At 44.4% G+C, this 20,073-nt stretch overlaps 1 protein-coding gene across 1 annotated transcript in view; it reads left to right on the forward strand.

Annotated features, from left to right (window-relative positions):
• The window catches only part of LOC126095266 (fat-like cadherin-related tumor suppressor homolog), an 892,347-nt gene that overhangs the window by 19,782 nt on the left and 852,492 nt on the right, over positions 1–20,073 (forward strand). Inside the window, exon 2 of the mRNA XM_049910026.1 lies at positions 3,198–3,585. Within this exon, the coding sequence (XP_049765983.1) occupies positions 3,198–3,585 (388 nt within the window). The remainder of the gene's footprint in view (positions 1–3,197; positions 3,586–20,073) is intronic.

The raw sequence follows: 20,073 nt of genomic DNA on the forward strand, positions 1-20,073 counted from the left end.
TCCATTCACCTTCAATACCTAGGCTCCTCAAATCAGCCTTCACATTGTCCTCCCATCTACGCCTCGGTCTCCCCACAGGACGTTTTCCCTCTAAGTGCCCTACCAGTACTCTGCGTGCATCCCTGCCCTCATCCATTCGAGCTACGTGACCCTCCCATCGCAGCCTACGTGATTTAATAATACTGATTATGTCAGGGCTTGAATAGAGTTCGTAATGCCATCCCTTTTTGCTCCGAAAATTTTCCTCAAAATTTTGTTTTCAAATATTCGAAACGGCTTCTCATTTTGCACAGTGAGAGAGCAAGTCTTATACCCACACAGCAGCCAACCGGGGCGGCCGAGCAGTTCTAGGCGCTACAGTCTGGAACCGCGCGACCGCTACGATCGCAGGTTCGAATCCTGCCTCGGGCATGGTTGTGTGTGATGTCCTTAGGTTAGTTAGGTTTAAGTAGTTCTAAGTTCTAGGGGACTGATGACCTCAGATGTTAAGTCCCATAGTGCTCAGAGCCATTTCAACCATTTTGAACCCATACAGCATAACTGGTAGTATAATAATTTATTTGTATATTCTAATCTTTAAATTCCTAGACAATATCCGTGATGAAAGTAATCTATTCAGTGAGAAGTAGCACGCATTTCCCGCCCGTAACGTCTTCTTCAGTTCGGATTCAATCTCATTTCTCGAAGTGATGTCCACGCCTAGATACTTAAATGTGTTCACTTTTTCAATTGCATGTCTCCAACTCTTAACATTTCGTGATCTACTGCTGTTGGCATTCTAGTAGTAAACAGGTATTTAGTTTTGTCTTCACTTATCCTTAGACCTACATCTTCACTAGCCTTGATTAAAGCATTCGCATTTGCTGTTACAGATTCTTTCCTATCGCTAATGATGTTTAGATCATCTGCATACCCTAATATCTTAATATTTCCATTTAACTCCAATCCTCTGAATTATCTGCTGTCATTCGTACAATAAGGACTAAATTAAAATCTTCTGATTACAATTTCCCCACGCGTATTCTACTTTTCGTGTTTCTCAAACTCGCTTCTATAAGTCTAACATACTTCTTCGGTATTCCAAGTTCCAAAAGAATTCTGTACAGTTTTGATTGCAATACTGAATCATATGCTTTTGTAAAATCTATGAAAAGGTTATGAACTGTATTAATGTACTCCCATTTCTTTTCCAAAATTTGACGCAGGGTGAATGTTTGGTCTATAGTTGATCTATTCCTCCGAAAACCAGTTTGGTAATCCCCAACAATTTCATCTGCGTATGGTGTAAGCTTGCTTAGCAGAATATTCGAAACATTTTTGGAACATACTGGTAATAGCAATATCGCTCTATAATTACTACAATCCATTTTGTCGCCCTTCTTAAAAATTGGGATCAGAATCGACTCTTGCCACTCTTCAGGTATCATCTCCGAGTTACACTTTGTGAACTACTTCCACCAATTTCTGTCCCCCATTTTTAACTAATTCCGCAGTTATGCAATCTGATCCTGGTGCTTTATGGTTTTTCAATTTGTTGATTGCATCTCTTAGCCGGCCTGAGTGACCGAGCGGTTCTAGGCGCTACAGTCTGGAACCGCGCGACCGCTACAGTCGCAAGTTCGAATCCTGCCTCGGGCATGGATGTGTGTGATGTCCTTAGGTTGGTTTGGTTTAAGTAGTTGTAAGTTCTAAGGGACTGATTACAGATATTAAGTCCCATAGTGCTCAGAGCCATTTGAACCATTCTGATTGCATCTCTTACTTCTTTTAACGTTGGCTCAGGTATCTGGGGTTCTGCTGTATGTATTTCGTACGCCTGCTCATTTCCTGCTTCCTGGTGTACATTTAATAGATGCTCAAAATATGCCCTCCATTTACTTAATATAGCACTGGGGTCTGTCAGTATTCCCCCGGCATCCCCTCGAAGTGCATTTGTCCTATCCTTGAAACCCTTCCTATACCCATTTATGTCTAGGTAAAGTTCCCTAATGATTTTTGCTTTACTGTTTGTTTCCATTTTTTTAATTTGATTGTTTAAATAATCCCTCTTCTTTGCCCGTAGCCTACGACCAACTTCCCTTCTCATGTTCAAGAACTCCTCTCGTTTTCTGTCTCCCATTCTATTGCAATCTAATGGCGCTTTTCTCTTTTCCTTTTCTCCTTTCCTCTACCCAGGTTCGCTGTCTCAAATTGTTGTGTGGAGTATCCAAAGTGCATTTGTCCTAGCCTTGAACCCCTTCCTATACCTATTTATGTCTAGGTAAAGTTCCCTAATTTTTTTTGTTTTTCTGTTTGTTTCCATTTTTTCAATGTGATTGTTCAAATAATCCCTCTTCTTTGCCCGTAGCCTACGACCAACTTCCCTTCTCATGTTCAAGAACTCCTCTCGTTTTCTGTCTCCCATTCTATCGCAATCTAATGGCGCTTTTCTCCTTTCCTTTTCTCCTTTCCTCTACCCAGGTTCACTGTCTCAAATTGTTGTGTGGAGTATCCAAAGTGCATTTGTCCTAGCCTTGAACCCCTTCCTATACCTATTTATGTCTAGGTAAAGTTCCCTAATTTTTTTGTTTTTCTGTTTGTTTCCATTTTTTCAGTGTGATTGTTCAAATAATCCCTCTTCTTTGCCCGTAGCCTACGACCAACTTCCCTTCTCATGTTCAAGAACTCCTCTCGTTTTCTGTCTCCCATTCTGTTGCAATCTAATGGCGCTTTTCTCCTTTCCTTTTCTCCTTTCCTCTACCCAGGTTCACTGTCTCAAATTGTGTGGAGTATCCAAAGTGCATTTGTCCTAGCCTTGAACCCCTTCCTATACCCATTTATGTCTAGGTAAAGTTCCCTAATTTTTTTGTTTTTCTGTTTGTTTCCATTTTTTCAATTTGATAGTTCAAATAATCCCTCTTCTTTGCCCGTAGCCTATGACTAACTTCCCTTCTCATGTTCAAGAACTCCTCTCGTTTTCTGTCTCCCATTCTATCCCAATCTAATCGCGCTTACCTCCTTTCCTTTTCTCCTTTCCTCTACCCAGGTTCGCTGTCTCAAATTGTTGTGTGGAGTATCCTGTAAGTCCTGTTAAATTTTTGCGCGGGCTTATGGAAACACCCTGCATAGCAAGTGGAGCTACGCTACCTTACCACATCTGACACTGTCCGCGCGCCCGTGCGGGAGCTAAGGGATGACGTGCGGCGTCGGCTGCGCAGGTGCAGTACTCGCTGGTGGGCGGCGCGGGCGACGGCGACGAGGCGTTCAGCGTGGACCGGCTGTCCGGCGCGGTGCGCACGGCGGCGCCGCTCGACTTCGAGGAGCGGCAGGTGCACACGCTGGTGGTGCGCGCGCGCGACCGCGGCGCGCCGCCGCTCTCCTCCTCCACCACGGTCGTCGTCGAGGTGGTCGACGTCAACGAGAACGTGCACGCGCCGCAGTTCGGGGAGTTCGTGTGGGCCGCAGCCGTGCTGGAGAACCAGCCGGCCGGCACGCTGGTGACCACGGTGCGCGCGACGGACGCGGACCCGCGCGGCGACGACTCCAGGGTCTCCTACTCCATCCGCGGCGGAGACGGCGTCGGGCTCTTCACCGTCGACGACGAAGGTAGGCCGCCATCTGCTAACAGCCGCTGCTGCAGCGCGCATAGGTGTCGATTCACGTGTCAGCCTGACGTGACGGTATTATACAACTAGGTGACTAAAGTCATGGGTTAGTGATATGCACATATACAGATGGCGATAGTATCACGAACACAAGGTGTACAAGGGCAGTGCGTTGCTGTTTGTATGCAGATGGTTGATGTGAAAAGATTTCCGACGTGACTAAGGTCGCACGACGGGAATTAACTTTCAATGTGCAATGTTAGTTGGAGCTAGACGCATGGAACATTCCATTTCGGAAATCGTTAGCGCAGTCAATATTCCGAGATCCATAGTCTCAATACTGTGCCGAGAATACAAAATTTCGGGCATTACATCACACCATGGACAACGCAGTGGCTGACGGCCTTCACTTAACGACCGAGAGCAGCGGCGTTCGCTTAAGCTGTCGGCACACGGACCGTGCTGTCGAGCGTTAACGTGGAGCGTGCCAAGTTCAACGTGCTGCTGAACGCTCAGGAAAGGTGCGACTTGTGCATACGGTACGTGGGCCCCAAAGTGGTATACGCGTTCGCAACACACTCCAGCGGCAGTTAGGGATGTTTCTAGTTTGTAAATCACACTGTTTACTCAACGGGCGCGCATAAAATTCCCACGTTAGCTATATTAAAACGTACCTTTCCTCCCTCGTCCACGAAAAGGAAAGCACCATGTCCAATCAGTAAGGATACGGGCTTATAAAAGTTCCATTACAAACAGTGCGGAACAAATTTGGAATACTTCTCCGCATAAAATAAACATTATTTCATCAGTCCCACATTTTAGTAAAACCCCAAGGTCAGTCTTACTCGATCACTGTTCCCACCCAGTAGCAGAATCTTTGCAACATGTGAATTACGAAGCGTAATAGGAAAAGGAGAAAATATCTTTATGCAAGTAGCGCCAGCTGTCCTGTAGATTAAGCCAATCGAACAAAGTCACCCCTCAAAAAAGGTGAACTTACATTTACATAACATCAAATATTATAGTATAGTATATAAACTAATAATAAAGTATCAGAACCTAAAAAAAACGCGAATCTTAGGAAAAATATTTGGATGCGTCAGGACGCGAATCACCGCCACAACGAACAACTCAGTACAAAAGAGTGACGCTATTCAGTTCACTAAACACCAAAAGCACTCTCCTGGTATCTAATCATATGATCTTACCCTTCTTGAAAACCTTAATCGTAGATACGTTACTAATTGAAATTTAATTATAACAAATTGTACCAAGAACAACGCGTTTTCGGTGGATCTTCAAGGTGTCGCTGCCTTCAAATAACTTACTCTCATAACACGCAATTTACAATAATTCTTTTGCCACGAATATGATGTTTCTCAATATCTTATTGGAACGAATCACACAGTTAGCAACGGGTTTTCCAGTGATTCTCAATTTGCTGGTGCTCAGAAACGGCATACATACATATAGGCTTGAAATGAATGCCAAATGGCGCCTCACAACTCTGTACTGAAGGGAGACAGCGTGCGTGTGACGTAGGTGGCGTTGTGCCGTCTCATTGGTCAACACTCAGACGCGCACTCGGAATATCTGACATGCTAGATATTGCTCTGCACGTTCGGAAAGATTCCCGAACGTGCCATTCCACGCTATGGCGTCAGAAACTCGGCACGCTCAACGTTCGGATGCACGGTCCGTGTGCCGACGGCTTTAGAGTTGTCAGTGCTAACAGACAAGCAGCATTCATCTACATCTGCATCTACATGGTTACTCTGCAATTCACACTTAAATGCCTGGCACAGGGTTCATCGAACCATTTTCATACTACTTCTCTACCATTCCACTCTCGAATGGCGCGTGGGAAAAAGGAACACCTAAATCTTTCCGTTCGGGCTCTGATTTCTCTTATTTTATTATTATGATCATTTCTCCGTACGTAGGTGGGTGTCAACTAAATATTTTCCCATTCGGAAGAGAAAGTTGGTGATTGAAATTTCTTAAATAGATCTTGCAGCAAAGAAAACAGCCTTTCTTGCAGCAAAGAAAACAGCCTTTGTTTCAGTGACTGCCACCCCAACTGGCGTATCATATCAGTGACATTCTCACCCCTATTGCGTGATAACACGGACGAGCTGCCCTTCTTTGCATTTTTTCGATGTCCTCCGTCAATCCTATCTGGTAAGGATCCCATACCGCGCAGCGGTGTTCCAGCAGAGGACGGACAAGTGTAGTGTAGGCTGTCTATTTATTGGGTTTGTCGCGTTTCCTTTCTGCCAACAAAGCGCAGTCTTTGTTTCGCCTTCCCCACAATATTACATATGTGGTCTTTCTAATTTAGGTTGCTCGTAACTGTAATTCCTAGGTATTTAGTCGAATTGACAGCCCTTAGATTTGTGCGATTTATCTTATACCAAAAACTTATCGCATATCTTTTAGTACCCATGTGGACGACCTCGCACTTTTCTTTGTTTAGTGCCAATAGCCACTTTTCGCACCATACGGAAATTCTCTCTAGGTCATTTTGTAATTGGAAATGATCGTCTGATAAATGAAATGTCGTGTGACTAAGGCCTTTCGTCGGATAGACCGTTCGCCGGGTGCAAGTGGGCTCTGAGCACTATGGGACTTAACTTCTGAGGTCATCAGTCCCCTAGAATTTAGAACTACTTAAACCTAACTAACCTAAGGACATCACACACATCCATGCCCGAGGCAGGATTCGAACCTACGACCGTAGCGGTCGCGCGGTCGGGTGCAAGTCTTTCGATTTGAAGCCACTTTGGCGACTTGTGCGTCGATGGGGATGAAATGATGATGATTAAGATAACACAACACCCAGTCCCTGAGCGGAGGAAATCTTCGATCCGAGCCTTTAGGATTGACATTCTGTCGCGCTGAACACTCAGCTACCGGGAACGGACAATCGTCTGACGATTTTACTAGACGATAAATTGCAGCGTCATCTACAAACAATGTAAGGGGGCTGCTCAGATTATCACCTAGATCATTTATGTAAATCAGGAACAACTTAGGGCCTATAACACTACCTTGCGGAACGCGAGATATCACTTCTGTTCTACGCGATGATTTACCGTCTATCACTACGAACTGTGACCTCTCTGAAAGGAAACCTCGAATCCAATCACACAACTGAGACGATACTCCATATGCACGCAATTTGATTAACAGTCGCTTGTGAGGAACGGTATCAAAAGTCTTCTGGAGATCTAGGAATATAGAATCGATCTGAGATCCCTTGTCGACAGCACTCATTACTTCATGGGAATAATGCACAACAACGATATTTTCTGAATCCGTGTTGGTTATGTATCAATAAGTCATTTTCTTGAAAGTGATACATAATGTTAGAGTGCAGTATATGCTCCAAAATCCTACTGCAAATTGAGGTCAGTGATATGGGTCTGTAATTCAATGGGTTACACTGCATGAAATAACCGCAGAAAACAATGCGGTATGTACAACGAACATATCTGTCAGGAGAGTGAGGCTAAATCTGGCGTTAATGAGCTATGGCAACAGATTACCGACCCAAGTTTTGGCTCCATAACAGAGTGGTTTGTGTTTGTATGGAATGGACTGTGTCCTCTGGTCCAACTGAACCAATCATTGATTGGATATGGTTCTATTCGACTACTTGGAGACCGTTTGCGCTCATTCACGGAATTCTTGGTACCAAACATGTCACCGGATCACAACTGTTCGCCTTTGAAGAATATTCTGGACAGTTCGAGTGATTCATTTGACCATCCACATTGCCCGTCATGAATCCCATAGAACATTTATGGGACAGAGTCGAGAGGTCAGTTCGTGCACAGAATCCTCCACCGACAGCACTTTCGCAATAGGCCATATTACTATGTTAAAAATATGGTTCGGATTGTTGTTATTCCGAGTGATCATAACAGTCAAATCGCATTTACGGTCAATATTCTCACAAACGATCTCTGATTTATATGTAATTAAAGATTAAAAATCATTAAAGATCGAGATTTGATCAAGTGATCGAAAACGCTCTGTTATTGGCTGGAGTTCTTGTGATGTCACTGACTAGAAAGCTATAGGTGTGTTGCAGGAGTGGTAACCGAAGTCACTAGGTTTTTACGCAGTTTTTCTTCAAATAGTTTACCTTCTTAGTGATTGAAAACGGTTTACAACTTCGAATTAATAATAGAGAGGAATTTTGTGAACACTGATAGTGGAAACCTTACGAAAATTGATGCGTTTATGCTGCACTCATTTAGAGCAGCGATATGTGCAAGGACGGACATTGTTTTCCCTGCTCCCTGCAACGTCATTAAACCCGCTCAAAACTAAGCTTCCTGCAACGTCATTAAACCCGCTCAAAACTAAGGATTGTGGAACTCTTGTAAATGCCTCCGTATCTTATATCTAGATAGTCGACTACCTGTCATGAAATACAACCCAAAGCAGAATAAAATTATTCATGGCAAATCTTAGTGGTGATTTCCGCTGTACAAGATACTCAGCAGAAGCATTGTCAGATGCACGCGTTCTGCGGAGCAACGGATAGCTCTATTGAGCACGGATAAGAAAAACACAGGTTAAAGCCATGAAAGGGTCATAATCTTTAAATGTTTTACGCGAAATATGAAAATAGCAAGAACGCATTGTAGCAGTTGTTTCGATGATGGGAAGTATTGTTTATAGCTTCATATCAATCTTAGTCTGAGACATGGGCAACTGCGGATACACGCATCTACTTTGCTTACAAACATTTACCTTTATTCGATAGCATTGCTAGTAGTGAAGATAATCACTGCACTCCCGCAGAGCAACGAGGTGTAGGACGATGACATTTTGTATGCGGAGGGATGTAAAGTATGTACAGCCTGCAGGTAACAGAAAAGTAAGGGCTGTGCTCTTCGTGGGTATAAACTAACATCAGTATCTGAAACAGACTTAACTTCATCTTATGAAAGATGATGAAAGAAAATGGCTCTAAGCACTATGGGATTTAACATCTGAGGTCATCAGTCCCCTAGACTTAGAACTACTTAAACCTATCTAACCTAAGGACATCACACACATCCATGCCCGAGGTAGAATTCGAACCTACGACCGTAGCAGCAGCACGGTTCCGGACTGAGGCGCCTAGAACCTATCGGCCACAGCGACCGTTTGATGATGAAACTGCAAAATCCTGAACAACAAGGATCCTCCTGGACAGTACGAAGATAAAAAAGGATTGCTTCTATTAAAGTAAAAAGTATGTGGTCACATTACATAGGAAATATCTTTTTGAACGTGACGTGTATGAACAGTTATTGCAATTGCAAGCGCATGTAAACGGCAAGGAAAACACAGTAACAGACAGTTTCTAATCGGTGTGGTGGAGTTTTGTAATTGTGATCTGATTTTAATATGAAAGACTGTCTGTTTGTTTCATAAATAAATGGAAATGTTATTACAGGCTAAACTGAAACCAACGACCTATCGAAATTATCTTTCAATATTCGACAGCCCACTGCTCTACTAATCGATCTACCTATGATGTGGAAGAAAGTTTGTATAAAGATAATTTTTACGAAGAATTCAGTTTCCTCGACTGACACTATACTTCTTTGTAACAATGGGAAAGCGTATCTCGGAGGTAAATTAATGTTAACTTCAGATTGCAAGATATTTTTAATTAAGTAAGGGAACTTGGGCATCAACGAGGTGTGATTTTGCCGGTACAGTGCAACCAGTTTTTACGCACCTTCTCATTCTGTGAAACACCCAAAAACAATTTTCAAAAGTTTTTATAGATGTATTTGCCAGTGTGATATTACACACCATTTGTAATCCACTTTCCGATTTATAAATTCCAAAACAAGACATCACTGTGAATAAGCTTTATGACAGTGGGAGCAGCGTGCTAGCCACTGACGTCACAGGCAAATGGAGCGTTTTAGAGGGCTTTCAAATTATTTGAATTTCATTTCCTTTTTATAAAAGAATATTGTAATTCAAGAAGGAAAATGCATGTTATGAGTATAAAATGATGTAATTAACCATTTAAGACGATTTCCAGAAAGAGTGTGATACCCTATTATTGACGGCTACAGAGAGAGTCATCATCATCATCATCATCATCATCATCGCCTGCGCCTTTTCCCACGTCATGTGGAGTCGGCGTTTCTTTGCTGGATCTTTGCTACAGAGACAGTACGGCTCATTATTTCTGCAGGGGGATTTCCAACAACTTGTTGAGTCCATGCCACGTCGAGTTGCTGTACTGTGCCGTGCAGGAGAAAGTCCAACACGATATTAGGAGATGTCCCATGACTTTTGTCACCTCAGTGTAATCGCTTTTATAGCTGTTGGTGTCGGGGCATACGATAAAAGTAGTCGATGATTTTCTTATTATTAGGAGTCATACTCATGTAGAATTCCACGTCTATAATTCACTCCGTCTCGCCCCCCCCCCTCCCACACACACATATACATATTTGTATAAATCACACAATGACAATGGAACTCTGTAACCCAAAATCTAGAAATTTTGTACAGGCTGAGTCCGAAAGAAAGTTACATGCTTTGAGGGGCGACAGTATTAGTTATTTTGAATAAAAAACGTCTCATGAAGATAAATCTTGTTATCATGCTCTCAGATTTTTTCGAGGAAACTGGTGAAAACAGTGGGGAACAGGAAGAATGTAGGTGATAGCAAATGAAACATCATGATCTATTGTTTAGTCTAATTGTGTTATTTTCCTCACAATGTATGTTCTAAAAGTGACGCATCAACTGCAGTATATTTTGCAGCTCTTCTAGACAGCTGTCGTGTTGCTGATCTGAGCACATTCATAAATCTTTTACTTCAGCATACGCATGTAAAAAAATGGTTCAAATGGCTCTGAGCACTATGGGACTCAACATCTTAGGTCATAAGTCCCCTAGAACTTAGAACTACTTAAACCTAACTAACCTAAGGACATCACACACACCCATGCCCGAGGCAGGATTCGAACCTGCGACCGTAGCAGTCCCGCGGTTCCGGACTGCAGCGCCAGAACCGCTAGACCACCGCGGCCGGCCCACACGCATGTAAAATACGAGTGCGATGTTCCTCCTTTGTTTCACTCTGCGCTTGTGGTCTTCGCTCTTAAGCTTACTTCACAAACAGTAATCCAATGAAGAAAATTCGGGTCACCTCGGTAGCCAAGAAATGACTCCATGGCGACCGACCTAACGCCCAGGATACGTTACAGTTACATACTGTGCCACTGACCGTACCGAATGTGCAGAAGCTCTGTCGTGCTGGACGTACATACAACATCGTGTTGCCAAAGGAATATCCTCAATATCCTCGAAGTATACTGGTAACACATTTTGAAGGAAATTAGAGTAATTTCCAAGAATGATTGCATATCGAAGTCGCGGGGTCCAAACGACACATATCGAACATGCGATTGTAAATAGAACATGCGACTGGTGGCGGACATTAAGATCAATTATTTGTGATCGTCATTTATATTTGTTTTCCGTTGTCCCCTTAGTTGATCTAAGTTACATACCTTCACGAATTATTTGTGAGTCGCTAGGGAAACACAGACGATTTATGTCGGTAGTGAGTGGGATGTCTGGTGTTCTTGACGTTTCTTCGGCGGATTCTCTCACATGGAAAAATCTAAATCCACGTTTATCCAGCGTAGAAAATTGTTTCACATTTTGTCGAAAATATGGAGTACTACCGGACGAGGAAAGCAGGGACCACGTAGACTGTGGTGCGATGTGTGTAAAACTTTGTAAGAAGAGTTTCGATGCTGAAATACCGTTACAATTTCATTGCGGACAGTGCGGAAAACGAGCGCGTATCAGGAAGAATACATGGTTCTACTCTTCCAAATTATCCATCCGTACCAGCGTAATTCTTCTGTCTTGCTAGATTCGAGATTGCACGTTGCAAGTAACAGCAACGGAAACTAGCTTACCTGCTACTAATGTATACGACTATTTCGGGTTTTGCGGAGAAGTGTGTTATGTGGCAGTGACTAACGACAGTGTAGCTATTGGTGTACCGAGTAAAGTTGTTGAAGTGGACGAATCTCACTTAGCAAGAAGGAAGAAACAGAGAGGACGACCTTCAAAGAGTGAAATTGATCATATTTGGGTATTCGGTGGGACAGAACGAGAGACCCGGAAGTGTTTCGTTGTCACAGTATTGTCCAGAGACAAGGTCACTTCAGTGCGTCTGATAAAGCACTTCATACTGCCTGGTAATAAAGTCATTATAGACGGGTTTCAGTCCTACAAGACACTCAAAGCAGAAGGATTCGACTAGGAGTTCGTCAACCACTCCGTAGAGCTTTTGTCTTCGGATAAGCCCAGTGTGCACACGCAGAACATCGAGCGACTATGGAAATCTGTGAGGTCTTCCATTAAAAGAGAAGGGCGTCCAGGACAAAGAGACGAACTGTACTTGTTTCAGTACCTCTCTTTCAACAAGTTGCGTTTGCAGGGAAAAGTTAACGCAAGTGACACTCTACAAATATTTTTACGTGTTATTGGTAGAGTTTACCCAGGCTATGGCAAAAAGGGAAATGTTCCCGTGGCGTACACATCACATGGACTTTCACGTGACGACAACACCGACGGCGAGTAAGGTAAGTCGTCTCCTTTGTAATTACAAGTATTTTTGTAACGCTCTTCTTTTGTCGTTGCTGTAGTGACCACTTAAACATACTCATAACGCCCGCCACCAGAGCCGCATGATCGATTTACAATCGCACGTTTGATACGTGGTTTGGAGCCAGCGACTTCGATAGGCAATCATTCTTGGAAATTATCGAAATTAGAATGCATTACTACATTAAGACGGTTATCTAAAACAACTAGAATAATGAGTTAGTCTACAGTGATAGCACACCACACGTTCACTGAGCAACATCATTGAAAACTTGTTTCCATAGTACCGTGCAGATTTTCACCCACCCACACATGAGTGTTGCGCCGTTGCGGGTAAATGGTGACTGAACAGGAAACAGAGAACGTGGAATATAGCGTACCTTGGCAATGATCCAATGATAGAATTCCTTTCGTATGGTGTCATCTCTTACATGCAGATGTTGCACACTGTGCCGATGATGTGGATGCAGACCCTGCTCATGAACTGTGCACACCACACTTGTGTTTGTGGAATATCAAGTTGTGCAGCAATTCTTTTAGATCTGGTAGTTCGGCTGCATTCTACCATGAAATGTTCACTAAGATCTTGTTGGACAGGACGATTAGATACGGCATGTACGCTGAGAAGCGTACCACGCTGGCAAAAGTTGTGAAATACCCTGCTAAATATTCTGCTACCCTGAACTGTGCGAGTAGGAAATCATAGCGTCTCTGAAATTACTATTGCAAAACTCGTAGACGCAGATCATGTCACCATACTCCGCATTTGTGAATACATCTGACGTTTTCACTACACTGACATGTAATCTTTTGACTGTGTACATAAGACACATGCAACTACTGTATTTCTGAGACGTCAGGTAAACATCTCGTACACTGGCAGCAGTCGCGACCCACCATACGCAAATGAAATGCGCATTGAAATGGACAGTAAAGACAACGGTACGTAGCCTAACGTCGCGTTGGCTGTATTCGCAGCCGGCCGTGGTGGCCGAGCGGTTCTAGGCGCTACAGTCTGGAACCGCGTGACCTCTACGGTCGCAGGCTCGAATCCTGCCTCGGGCATGGATGTGTGTGATGTCCTTAGGTTAAGTTAGGTTGAAGTAGTTTTAAGTTCTAGGGGACTCCTGACCTCAGAAGTTACGTCCCATAGTGCTCAGAGCCATTTGAACCATTTTTGTATTCGCTTGTGAGTGCTGCTGGAGAAGGACTAGGGGGAACTGACCCCAGTGATTTTCAAACAGCTGTACGTCAGATACGGTTAGGAAAAGGGCATACTTTCATTGGATTTTTTTTTTCAGAATCCCCCCTTTTATGCTGACTCAACCTGTGTGTTGTGCTGCAATGTTGCTTCAGAAAGTTGTGGGAGAGCGATTTTCTTCTGGACGTGGGTGGAGGAGCAGACGATGTAGGCAGCCAGTCCGATCATAAACGTAGAAACGAGTGTCTGCAGGAGGCAGACAGAAGGCGGCTGGCAGCGATGAGTCAAGCAGTAGCAAGGACTAGGCAGGCGGGCCCTGCGGGACTAACCGGGTGATGAACTCAGAACTGTAGGTTGGAGAGTGGCGGTGGGCAGCTGGCGCTCCCTGTGTGGCCCGAACCGTGGAGGCGGTGGCAGATGGCTGGTGGACCGGACTCGGTCACTCAAGTCAGTGGTCGCTGCTTCACTGCCTGGGGACAGTGAACACGGCTGCATCATACGTACGGCGATCAGTGGCGTGGGCTGTATGTCATAGTAAGACCCAGATGTGCTACTCGTGACGTACTCGGCTGGACCGGGAATTAAATTCTTCTGTTTGGCGCTGAATTCACTGAAAGGCGGAGTGTCTGTGTCACCGCGGAGAAATCTGGAACAATGTCGGTGACTGGCATCCATCTGCTGCCAGACACGACTGCAGACGGTTCCTGGAGCCTGATCGACATTCCAGGTCATCGGCAGGTGAAGGTATGACAGCACAGAAACCAGCAGACAGCGAGAGATGCTTTTGTCACCAGGACATTGGCCGCAGCAGCTGGTGCTCCAGATATGGCACTTGCACGGCTTCGGCTTAACCTATTACAGTATGAATAAATTAATACTGAATTGCAGTCGAATCGAGCAGTGACGTAGAAATGAGTCTTGCAATTTTCCGCTCAATGTTCCGTAGCGCCGGCTGGGGTGGCCGAGCGGTTCTAGGCGCTACATTCTGGCACCGCGCGACCACTACGGTGGCAGGTTCGAATCCTGCCTCGGGCATGGATGTGTGTGATGTCCTTAGGTTAGTTAGGTTTAAGTAGTTCTAAGTTCTAGGGGACTGATGACCTCAGATGGTAAATCTCATAGTGCTCAGTTTTTTTGCGCGTTCACAAAATACGAACGAACTCGCTCTTATGTAAGGTGAACCAGAACGCTGCCAACAAAGTTTCAGAGATTGTAGTATGGGCCAAAACAAGGAAAAATGTTTAGTAGATGTGGACTCCAAAATGCATACTTTAATAGCTATTTGCACTTCTTCTTCTTTGCTGCTGGGAAACACGTCTTTTCTCTGTGTGTGTGTGTGTGTGTGTGTGTGTGTGTGTGTGTGTATGTATGTTGTCTATTGTCTACGAAGGCCTTGTTGGCCGAAATCTCACCTTCTGATAGTGTTTCTGTTGTGCCCATCTGCGACTCAGCATCTCCGCTAAATGATTAGTAGCAAATATCGCCGGCCGTTGTGGCCGAGCGGCTCTAGGCGCTTCAGTCTGGAACCACGCGACCGCTACGGTCGCAGGTTTGAATCCTACCTCCGGCATGGATGTGCGTGATGTCCTTAGGTTAGTTAGGTTTAAGTAGTTCTAAGTTCTAGGGGACTGATGACCTCAGATGTGAAGTCTCATAGTGCTCAGAGCCATTTGAACCATTTTCATAATATTGTTATTTTTCCTGAATACATATTCACTACTTGTTCTTTCTTGGCTTTCTTGTGAAATATGGTTGATGTTGCTGGTTACTCCTGTTTACAGTCCTGTTGTGTCATATTCTAAGTACATTAAGGATAATGCATTGGGGATTTATGTGATGGGTAATTGTACTTAAATCTTAGAAAACTGAAGTTAGTGATTTTATTCTGGCTATTTCGAATGTGATGTATCGTATCAACCATCCACACGACTCATGACTTAAACATAAGAAAAAGAAATGTCTAGGGGAGACCCCTGGTCACAGTGGTTAGACACTGGACTCGCATCCTGATTTAGGTTTTCCGTGATTTCCCTAAATCGCTCCAGGCAAATGCCGGGATGGTTCCTTTCAAAGGGCACGGCCGTCTTCCTTCTCCGTCCTTCCCTAATCCGATGAGACCGATGACCTCGCTGTCTGGTCTCCTTCCCCAAAACAACCAACCAACCCCTGGTCACACTGTCTACCTGCTCGTAAACACGACCGCCCCACTGAAAGTGAGTGGCAGTGAGAGAGTGCTGCCAATGTCTCGCTATTTGTGGCTCGAAAATTTGCTCCAGGAAGGACAACGAATCTTTCAGGGGCACTAGAATGAATAATAACATCAAAGCTCAGCAGCAGGTCATCTTATTCGACTAGAATGTCCTTCATTAACTTCAAAATTCAAATAACGACTGATTTATAATACCAAGTAAATGTTATTTTGATGATGGCATGTCCTTTAGGCATGTCAGACGGTTTTTGAGAATTCAGATAGTAACACAAACTGGCTATAAAGCCGAAATCATGACTGTGTGAAATAAATGAATACAAATGCCGGAAATAGAAATGTTTGACACGGCTGCGGCTCTCAACGAAGGAAAACCCATAAACTCCAACGAGTCCTTCACGTAGAGGACGTAGTGCGTAGCAAAGAGTTCCGTAATTCTGCTAGATATTTGGCCAGTCCTTACGTCGATGAGCTGATGGTGTTTACTATCTAGTAGTGTTACTATCGGAAGTAGGGGCATTCCTCCTTTTCGGCTTTCGACAGCCCGTGCAGGAGAGGAGGTGTTAGAGTCTAACTTTGTAGTTGTTTACCAGTTCCGATGGGAAGTCAGAGTTCTTCAGAAGAGCAACGGTCTCCTTCGTCGAGGCTATTGTCACAGCCTTTGTGAGTTTCTTGTACCCTGAATGCTGCGGCACCGGAGATTTCCTGATGATATTCGCCGGCGCACAATAAAACCGTCGAATTCCACTTGTCAGCCGACAACACGATAGTGCCTTTATCTTCACACGTGGTGCAAAGCGTTCTGCGTTATTCTGCTGTGATGTTTATTTTCGGCGTTTCTGACACGCTGACAATCCCGTGCGTTTCTTGCCTTATCTCTTCTGCTGGCTCTGCGGGAAGATCGCGAATTGCCTGTTCCTCACCGCTAACGACCTCTTTTCTTGGAACGGTTCTCGTAGTCGGTGCGAAATTAAGGCCTTTGGACAGCAGTGGCGCCGTTGCTGCTTCTAGTGCCTTGGCTGTAGGGTTTACTGTGGTCCTGGCGACAGGAAGACCTACGTTATGCTTCCTCGCCCCCGCCAAATCTCCAAAGAAAGACTGTGTTTACCTCGCTGAAATTAGCTCTAAAATTGCAAGAACCCGCTATATGATCGGAAATTACGAATATTCGGGACACTCTTAAGTGCATGCTGTACTCATTTAATTACCACTTTCAAAAAATAAAGTTCTGTAATTATTATTATTTTTTATGCAGTGTCTTCAGTCCTGGCACACACTCAGATACCTAAGACTGTAGACTGCAAACAAAGAAAGAATTACGTAACAGTGTTTCTAGCTGCTGATTAAAACTTCATGACAACGTCTGGTACGTACTTTACTCAACCAACGAGCTTCGACTTAGTGCTTCGGCACATGTAGCAGCGTATTACGGCACTATGAAGAGGGGTTTCCAGAGTGCATGCATGTCAGGGGGAGGAATCACTGCGACGACTATAGCCGTCATGAAATATATGAAATGTATTCGTAGATGTTTAAGGGGGTGATGACAATGAACATTTGTGTCGAACGAGGACTTGAACCCGGATTTCCTGCTTTACGCGATCGTCGCCTTAACCGCTCCGGCTATCCGTGGGTTGTGCACGGATGACACAAATGTCGATAGAGAGAGAAGTGTATGTTACAAATGTACCCTCAATGTGGATAGCTTTCTTTTATTGAGAAGGAGTTGTAGGTAGAAAAAGATTGTTAGAAATAAACAGTAACAATTGTCTCATTGACTCATTAGTTCTTGGTCTATTAAAAAAGTATAAAAAGCCAAATATCATTTATATTTCGTCATTTAAATAATTAATGTGCTGAAAGAAAATTGTTTTCAGCTTAAGTATGATGGTGGCGGCAGGAGTAGGATACAGGGAGTGGGATGGGAGTACTAGGTAACACCTGACTGTACCCAGGGTAACGGTTTCAGAAACGTTGGGAGTCACTGAATTAGACCCCTAACAGATTCACTCAGGCATGAAATTGGATGAAACCGTAATTGCTGTCTGCAGTACCCTCTTACCCTCTTACCCTCTTACCCTCTGCTGTATAAATTATGGCGATTTACTGAATATATATGGAGACGTAGAATAGTTTTTAACTCTTCTGAAATCTGATTCTTCGCGTTTAACCTACGGTATATTATGCTATAATCATCACCGCGTGGGCATTTCAGAATATATGGAATGATAACAGTTTTTCTTTTTAATATTTTTATATTTCTTATTTAGTGGAAATCGCCCATAATGCCACTCTAATTAAGTCTGGGGAGGGGCGTGGGGTGGAGGGGGGGCGAAGGAGGAGAGAGGGTGGTGGACCATAGTTCCGCAGTGTTGCGCAGCGGAAAGCAGAAGGTATCGCTTATCCACGTATGCACCCGACTGTGACTCCTGAGAGGGAGGGAGGTTGATATATGAGAAGTATATATAAGAACGTCGTCTAACAAACACTTTTTACCAGATTCTAGCTAAAAATGTTCAAGTAACATTCTTGTACGTTAAGAGTGTGTGTTAAGTTCAATGAAGGGCTTGGAGTGTCTACTTACCTCATGTTGACTTTCTTCCACCAGTTCAGTGTTAATTGGGCAGCCTAATACACACATTAAAAAAAGTTTTGCATCACCTCGGTTCCGAGAGTTCCGGAACCTGTACAGAACATTGGAGTAGAGATCAACATAAACATCATTTCCGGCCTTTTTATTGCTCATGAAAACCACACATTGCATGTTGTACCACCACACAGCGAGATGTTAAGAAGTTGTGGTCCAGATTGCTTTACACACCGGTACCTCTGATACACAGTAGCACGTCCTCTTGCATTGATGCATGCCTGTATTCGTCGTGACATACTATCCACAAGTTCATCAAGGCACTCTTGATCCAGATTGTCCCACTCCTCAACGGCGATTCGGCGTAGATCCCACAGAGTGGTTGGTGGGTCACGTCTTCTATAAATAGTCCTTTTCAATCTATCCCAGGCATGTTCGATAGGGTTCATGTCTGGAGAACGTGCTAGCCACTCTAGTCGAGCGCTGTTGTTATCCCAAAGGAAGTAATTCGCAAGACATGCACGATGTGGACGCGAATTGTCGTCCATGAAGACGAATGCCTCGCAAATATGCTGCCGATATGGTTGCTCTATCAGTCGGAGGATGACATTCACGTATCGTACAGCCCTTACGGCGCCTTCCACGACCACTAGTGGCGTACGTCGGCCCCACATAATGCCACCCCAAAACATCAGGGAACCTCCACCTTGCTGCACTTACTGCACAGTGTGTCTAAGGCGTTCAGCTTGACCGGGTTGCCTCCAAACACGTTTCCGACGGTTGACTGGTTGAAGGCATATACGACACTCACCGGTGAAGAGAACGTGATGCCAATCCTGAGCGGTCCATACGGCACGTTGTTGGGTCCATCTGTACCGCGCTGCATGGTGTCGTGGTTGCAAAGGTAGACCTCGCCATGGACGTCGGGAGTGAAGTTGCGCGTCATGCAGCCTATTGCGCACAGTATGAGTCGTAACACGTCGTCATGTGGCTGCACGAAAGGCATTATTCATCACGGTGGCGTTGCTGTCAGGGTTCCTCCGAGCCATAATCCGTATGTAGCGGTCATCCACTGCCGTCGTATCCCTTGGGCGGCCTGTGAGAGGCATGTCATCGACAGTTCCTGTCTCTCTGTATCTCCTCCATGTCCGAACACCATCGCTTTGGTTTACTCCGAGACGCCTGGACACTTCCCTTGTTGAGAGCCCTTCCCGGCACAAAGTAACAAGGCGATCGCGATCGAACCGCGGTATTGACCGTCTAGGCATGGTTGAACTACAGACAACACGAGCCGTGTACCTCCTTCTTGTTGTAATGACTGGAACTGATCGGCTGTCGGACCCCCTCCGTCTAATAGGCGCTGCTCGTACATGGTTGTTTACATCTTTTGGCGTTTTTTTTTTTTTAAATCTCTGAAGAGTCAAAGGGACTGTCGCTGTGATACAATGTCCACAGTCAACGTCTGTCTTCAGGAGTTCTGGGAACCGGGGTGATGCAAAACTTTTTTTGATGTGTGTATTAATTGCTTTATTGCAGAAATCCCAGGAGTCAATGTGAAAAACCGATGATAATAAATAATTTGCACCAGCACTTAGTTTGCATTTTGTGTTAATGTTTATATTGCTCCAGAACATTCGTAAAATACACAGCTCAAAGCAAATTGACTTTACAGATTATGTAATCGAACTAACAGAAAACTGCTGCCACCCTACGGCCACTATACTGCCACCCTCAAGTTCTTAGGATCGCTGCTTATATAGTTTCTTAACGAAACAAGTTCTTTGGAAGTGTTGGTCAACAAAGTCACATTATTTGAGTTACAATTAAAATCGGTTGTTCC

This window comes from Schistocerca cancellata, chromosome 8, assembly GCF_023864275.1.
Source record: "Schistocerca cancellata isolate TAMUIC-IGC-003103 chromosome 8, iqSchCanc2.1, whole genome shotgun sequence".
Classification (NCBI taxonomy): Eukaryota; Metazoa; Arthropoda; class Insecta; order Orthoptera; family Acrididae; genus Schistocerca; species Schistocerca cancellata.